This window comes from Diachasma alloeum, unplaced genomic scaffold (assembly GCF_001412515.2).
Source record: "Diachasma alloeum isolate Michigan unplaced genomic scaffold, Dall2.0 Dall_scaffold_00503, whole genome shotgun sequence".
Lineage (NCBI taxonomy): Eukaryota > Metazoa > Arthropoda > Insecta > Hymenoptera > Braconidae > Diachasma > Diachasma alloeum.
In genome coordinates, this window is record NW_021680635.1 from 39,652 (window position 1) to 47,277 (window position 7,626).

Here is a 7,626-nt window from a genome sequence, read left to right on the forward strand (position 1 = left end):
TTTATCGATTGAACAATTCACTTTTCCACTTCGACAACCCTTCACGATGCAGTAGACCTGGGACAGCTGAAAGGAGACAACACAGCCTGTTTTTTTTTAAACCCCACCACGCTTGACGAGGTAGAGTACACAGCCTCAGGGGATAGGATTTCGAAACAAACCATATAAAAACTTCTCCAAAACGTACTGAACACTTGATCCTATCTTGACCAGTAATTACTTTTATCCTTGGAACCAGTGTCAAAGACAAGATGACACGGCAAGTGTCAACAAAACGTGATTCTTCGTCCTGGTATTCAATGCACCACTCAAATTCTTTCCAGCATCTTCACCAGGATTGTCCTGAGGAGAGTCTGGAGGTTGACGAGAAGGCTCGTCTCCAGGTTTTCCACCAGGATTGTCCTGAGGAGAGTTTGGTCTCGCAACAGGATTCAGGATAATGTCAGCATGTTGAGGGGGGATAATTTCAAAAAACAAATAAAAACATATTCCATGCATTTTGTTTTGTTTGTTTGTACTTCTTTTTCATTTATTTCATTTTTCCAATTCGTCATTTTTTTCATCGTAGAACAAATGACGAATGAAGTTGGCGGTAACAATAAGGGGTCGCGACGCATGTTGTATTTTTCGACCCCCGTAATTCAGTTTTCAATCGTGAATGTCTCGGTCAATATTCACCGGATCGAAAAGTTGCTCTCGCACTCTCATCTTATTTTGTCACGTAGAATATCGACATGTACGCCAACTTGATCAAAGTTCCAATTAAGAAGTCTAATATATCAATGTTGTTATGGTTTTATTTTTCTTAAACTTAAAATCTGTTTTTTAATGTGGAAATTCATTCATATTACAGATATCAAGAAGTTGAGTCGCCATTAGACGAATCCCACTCTCAATCTTTCTATCACAATCATCCAATGCAAGATGTAACTTGAAATTCATTGAATACCTTTTTTTTATTGCTACAACCGAATATTTTCATTCTTTCCTAATCAAATTGTTTCCTAATAGTCTATGATGAAAGTTGGAACCAAAGTTGGAGAAGGCACATCACTGTGCCATACTTATCTATTAATTAATTTTTTTTGCTCTAAAACAATTGAAATAGTAATTTGCTAGTTCATTTTATTTTAATGAAAAATGAAAAAATATTTTTCGTAGTAATATCACGAGACCTTTAAAATTATCGGATTTTTACCAAATGAGATTTTGTCACATAATTCCGGTGAATCATGAAGAATAAGCTGACTTATTCTGTTGAAATTTTCGTCTCATTGAAGGTCCAATGCAGGGATCCCCATCAATATTAAATTTCTGTAATATTACACGGATTTGACCCTTACATTATTAAAGGTTTAAAATATGTTGATTTAATTTTTCAAATAATATAATATTAATAATCTGATTTTTACGAATAATGAACTATTTAAAATTTGCTGATATGAAACTGTAAATTTACTACTAAGTGAATAATTCGATTTTTTTTTGAAGGGGGATTTTCGATTACAGAAGTAATCGTCAATCTTCCTACCTCAAATTATTGATTGATAAAATATTTGAAAATTTGAATATTTAAATTGATGATACTTAATTCCGCAAAAAATTTTAAGGTTGATGTTATCTATTCAAGGGCTCCAAAAGTAATCGTCATAAAATATTATAAATTTGGCTATCGCTGGTCCAATGGCTGTCCAATGAAAGATTCAAAATTAAAAAACTTCACAATCTCTTTCCAGTTGCGGGAAAGGATGGATGCAATGCTGAAGTGCAAGCTGTGTTGGAGAGAAGCAATGACAGCTGTTGCAGGATCTGGCACAAATTGGATGCTTTGGAGAAGACTGTGGCGACTGCGTTTCCATTATGCCCCTGTCTAGACAGTGGGCCAATTCCCAAATAATTCCGTCTCTCTCACACAGAAAATTGAAACCTAATCCTCAAAACTTCCGTACCATAAACAGTCCGTCCTCACCATAAACGCTGTCCGAAATACTCCATTGCGTTTATGGTTATTACTATAATCCGCCGCGCGTCCTAATCCCTCATCATCACCTGGAGACCATAATCCCTCGTCCACCTGCAAGGCGCCTGTGACGTTACGACGGAAAAGTCCCCGCCGGGACCCCCGAGCCAATCACAGCTCACCGGCGGGAACTTACAGCGCCGAACCTATTGGAAGCCAGGATTTCACTTATCCCTTCTCCAATTTTTCCACCAATCACAACCTTGCACTCTCCTTAAATATCGCACTTTCCACACTCATCATCAGTCAATCATTCACTCATTCATCACTCGACGAATCAATTTCGCACAGAGGACAAGTTTACCTACAACTTACTCTCACCGTTGTGAAAAGAAAGATTCAATTCCAATATAAAACGCAATTTCGCTCAACGCTGGACTTCACATTTATTCGTCAACCTGCTCACCTCCACAAATTGGTGACTCCGACGTGATCTAAAATTCTAATCATGAACATCGAGCAGTCAGCAACCCAGAGGACCGGATGATCTTGGAGCGAGACACACTGCCGCAGCAACAGAACAACCCAGCGGCCGTTCCACCGGTTCCGGCAATCATCACAGACCCCGTCCTGCCACTGCTTGTCATGATGACCCCGGAGCAACAGCAGAATTTCCTGGGCTGAAGGAATGGCCAAGATCGGTCGGGTGGCTCTTCAACTAAGAGAGTTTACACCTGAAGACTCAGAGCTGTTCTTCAGCATTGCCGACCGCAGCTTCCACGCAGCCGGCATCACTTCCGAGGTGACAAAGTTCGGACACATATGTGGCAAGCTCTCCAAGTCGAAGCACGCCGTCGAGGTGAGAGACATCATTCTCAATCCACCACTGGAGAACCCTTACACTCACCTGAAGACGGAGCTCATTAAACGCCTCAGCTCCTCTCAGCAAAAGAAGACGAGGAGACTGTTGAAGGGCGCGGAAATGGGAGACATGAAACCGTCTCAATTTCTGCGTCACCTAAGCAATCTGGCAGGAGCCGGCTTTCCTGACGACACACTACGGACACTATGGATAACATGCCTCCCGGCCGACGCCCAGGCGTTGTTGGCCACACAACGCAATTCTGCTCTTGAGGATGCCGCAGAACTCGCCGACCAAAGGATTCAGATTCTGAAGTCGAGGATCCCACCAGGCGCACCACAGATCACAGAGACATGCGCCCACGGCATTGAGACACTCGTCAGCCTCAAACTCTCTCAGTTAGCTCTCCCTTGACGAGAAGTTCAACTCGATGCGAGGCGAGAACGAGAGCCTCAAGCGGACGAGCAGAGCGGACGGAGGAAATCCAGGTGGTGGTGGCTTTAGACGTTCGAGATCCAGATCCAGATCACGTACCACGTACCGGCGCTCAGGAATTGATGGTCCATGTTGGTACCATTGGCAATTTGGTTACCAAGCCAGGAACTGCACGCAGCCGTGTAACTTCGCCACCTCGGGAACCAGGACAGGCAGTCACTAATGGTGGCTAGTGACTCAGGACCTACAACTTGCCGCCTTTTCATCACCGATCAGGAGACAGAAGTGCGTTTCCTGATCGACACCGGAGCCGACCTGTGTGTTTTTCCACGACCGCTAGCGCCTGGACCACAGCGGAAGTCCATCTACGACCACTCGGCAGCGAACGGAAGCATCATCCCCACCTACGGCACTGTAAATATTGCACTCAACTTGAGACTTCGGCGGACGTTTCCCTGGCGCTTCGTCATCGCCAATGTCTCCAAACCTATCATCGGAGTTGATTTCCTATTCCACTTCGGACTGATGGTAGACCTACGCAACGGCAGGCTCGTGGACTCCCTAACCTCACTCACCTCACTCGGTCAAGTCGCATCAGTCGACTTGCCAAGCATCAAGACAGTGACAGGCACATCAGAGTACCACCAGCTTCTCCAGCAGTTGCCCAACTTCACCAGACCCGACGGGACAGGCAAGCCTCCGCAGCACAACACCAAGCACCACATCCAGACTAAACCAGGACCACCGGTCAACAGCAAACCCCGACGACTGGCTCCAGATCGACTCGCAGATGCCAAGACGGAATTCCACACCATGGTTCAACTTGGCACTGCTCGACCCTCAAACAGCCCATGGTCATCGGTACTACACATGGCAAAGAAAAAGAACGATGAGTGGACACCCTGCGGAGACTACCGTGCACTCAATGAACGTACAGTCCCAGACCGCTGTCCCGTTCGCCACATCCAGGACTTCTCCCAGACGCTCCGGGGCAAGGAGATTTTTTCAACAATCGACTTGGTCCGGGTGTACCACCAAATCTCATTTGCTGAGGAAGACATCCAGAAGACGGCCATCACTACACCGTTCGGCATGTTCGAATTTCCGTAAATGTCATTCGGTCTACTCAATGCACCCGAGACGTTCCAGCGTTTCATCGACGAGGTACTGCGAGACTTGCTACGGCTACATCGACGACATTCTGATAGCGTCAGAAACTCCAGAGCAGCACCTCCAACACCTCAGGATCCTGTTCGAGCGACTCCCGTCGTATGGCCTCCTCATTAACCCACAGAAGTGCGTTCTCGGCCAGCCAGAAGTGGAGTTCCTGGGCTACCTGGTGTCCAAGGAAGTCACACGGCCGCTGCCCAAGAACGTCCAAACCATCCCGGACTACCCAACACCTCAGACAGCCAAACAGCTTCGCCAGTTCCTGGGTATGCTGAATTTCTACCGGAGATTCATACCCAGAATTGCCCAGGACCAGGCCCCACTCAACGGACTTCTGGAGGGCAACATCAAGGAAAAAACGCCCATCAACTGGACTCCAGAAGCCTAAGCAGCCGTCACCACCTGCAAGACCAGCCTCACAGACGCTGCACTCCTGGCTCACCCCAAGGCCAATGCTACGCTCGCACTCATCTGCGATGTTTCCGACCACACCGTGGGCGCAGCGTTGCAGCAGCACATCAACGGGGACTGGTAGCCGCTAGCCTTCTCCAAGAAACTCAGCTCAGCGGAGAGAAAATACAGCACATTCGACCGTGAACTCCTGGCAATCTACCTAGCCATCAAACACTTCAGGCATATGGTAGAAGCCAGGACGTTAACCATATACACCGACCGCAAGCCCATCACCTTCGCATTCCGCCAGAAGCCAGAGAAGTCATCACTCAGGCAGTCCCGTCATCTCGACTTCATCAGTCAGTTCAGCACTGACATCCGCCACGTCTCCGGCAAGGACAACGTCGTCGCTGACGCACTGTCCCGCATCGAGGAAGTCACACAGCCCCTGGACACAGCTCTGGCCGCATCATAGCAGGATATCGAGGAGCTGAAGACATTCCTATGCACAGGGTCTGGTTTGCAACTCAAGAAAGTCTAGATTCCAGGAGCAGGCGTAGCTATCTTCTGCGACACGTCAGCATCATCACCAATGCCATTCCTGACACCACCATTCCGCAGAGCAGCCTTCAACACAATCCACACTCGGGCTCACCCAGGGATCAACGCATCGGTCAAACTGGTGACACAACGCTACGTTTGGCCATCCATCAAGGCAGACTGTCGCGAGTGGGCTCGCTCTTGCATCCAGTGTCAGCAAGCCAAGGTTACACGTCACGTGTCAGCTCCAGTAGGATCGTTTGCACCACCATCATCTAGGTTCGAGCACGTCCACAACGACCTCATCATCCTCTCCAGCTCAGAGGGTCGTCGATACTGCCTCGCATGCATCGACCGCTTCTCCCGATGGCCTGAGACATTCCCACTGGAGGACCAGGAAGCTCGCACTGTTGCCAGAGCCTTCTACGAGGGATGGATACGCCGCTGTGGTGTTCCCCTTCGTATCACCACCGATCAAGGACGGCACTTTGAGTCACACCTGGTCAAGCATCTTAACAGCTTAACAGGTACAACTCATTTGAGGACAACCGCCTACCACCCAGCAGCAAACGGCGTGGTTGAACGCCTTCATCGTCAACTCAAGGCGGCAATCAAATGCCACGAGAACGAGCGGGGCATAGAAGTCCTCCCAACAGCCCTCTTGGGGATTCGGGCAGCCTGGAAGGAGGATCTCCAGGCATCAGCAGCAGAGATGGCCTACGGCAAACCCCTCTGCCTACCTGGAGAGTTTCTCGCCCCTCGAGGAGTCAGTCACCAGAACGACCTGGCTGACTACATCAAGGAGCTCCGTCAGCAGTTTGCCAACTTGCGCCCCGCCAAGATCAAACGCCACGGAGAACACAAGACCTTTGTGTTCAAAGACCTGGCTACTGCGGAGCAAGTCTTCACCCGGCATGACGCTCCTAAAGGACCTCTCCAGATGTCCTACCAAGGATTCTTCAAGGGCATACGCCGCAACCAGAAGATGTTCATTGTCCACATCAAGGGCAAGAACGTGAATATCTCCATTGACAGGCTGAAACCGGCTTACGTCATCGCTGATGATGAGCCAGGTCTTCGTCACTCCAGCCTGTAATGATTTGAATTTAAATTGACCGCTTCATCAATCACGATGGACAACGGGGTGTGACGCTGGGTTCACCGGAGCATCGAGGCCGGTTACCTCGAGGGAGTCGGTCTCTTGCGCGTTGACTAGCGAAGCGACCGGTCGTGTTTTTGTACAATTTCTAACGTCGATTATCAAGAGCACATTTTTTTCATAAGTTGTCTCACTGATAATTTGATACGTATTCTTTATTTGATACTTTACATTTTGCCTGTACGAAACGTGAGTTAAGTTCACAAGTTCTGGGTTCCGAGAACTAAAATATTTGATTTAATTACCCGAGGATATTTTCTAGTTATTGTTGTCCTTTCGTTAATCCTACGGAGCGAGATTATTTATAAGCATCGTTTGTGCGGAGCGTGTGTGAGGTAAGAGAGGATTTTTTAAATGAAAATTGGATGTGATCAATTAAATATTGAGGTTGGAAATGACATAATTTTTTGAGATCTCTTTGTTGGATTCCTAAGTCGTAAATAATTTGATAACGAACGAATTGCTTATTCTCATGTACTCGACGTTCTGACGAATCTATTGAAGAATATATTAACTCATATATGAAATAATATTTGTATGTATTCATTTAATTTAATATTCATGTCCAAGATACTAACTGAAAAATATTTATCGTTGAACTGAAGGAACTATCTCAATGGGAAAGCAAGAAATTCACTTCAGATACTGTTTTTAAAAAATAAGGAAACGAAAATTAAAGCAAGAAATAACCTGAAATAACAAAATAATATTACATTGGCGCCTGACTTGTGGCATAACTCCCGCGACCTTGTCGCGGTACAGTTGAGCCTGAATCAAAACGGTTGATGTCAACACAGCGTACAGACAGAGTCACGCGCTCGAACAAAAGCGGTGTTATTGTAACTGGGTTGTCGACAGGAAATAAGAAAAAGAAACAAAAGTCTGAAATCGAAAATTTAAATAGATACGTAGAATCCCACAATTTTATTACGGGTGAATCAAGTTCGAGTAAAACTGAAAATCAAATACCATTTTCAAATACTAATTCTAATTTAAACTGTTTGAGGGTAACAATGGATGAGCAACTGACGGAGTTAAGAAAAATGTTAGAAGCCGAGAGAGAAAAGACGAAACAATTAACAGCGAACGCACAGAGGCAGCGTGAGG

The 7,626-nt window shown here is 46.5% G+C and overlaps 1 protein-coding gene across 1 annotated transcript; it reads left to right on the plus strand.

Annotated features, from left to right (window-relative positions):
* The first annotated feature begins 2,648 nt into the window (after positions 1-2,648).
* LOC107042683 lies at positions 2,649-3,236 on the plus strand. Its single transcript, XM_015263832.1, has one exon. It carries the CDS (start codon positions 2,649-2,651, stop codon positions 3,234-3,236), a length of 588 nt encoding a protein of 195 aa, XP_015119318.1.
* Positions 3,237-7,626: the final 4,390 nt, after the last annotated feature.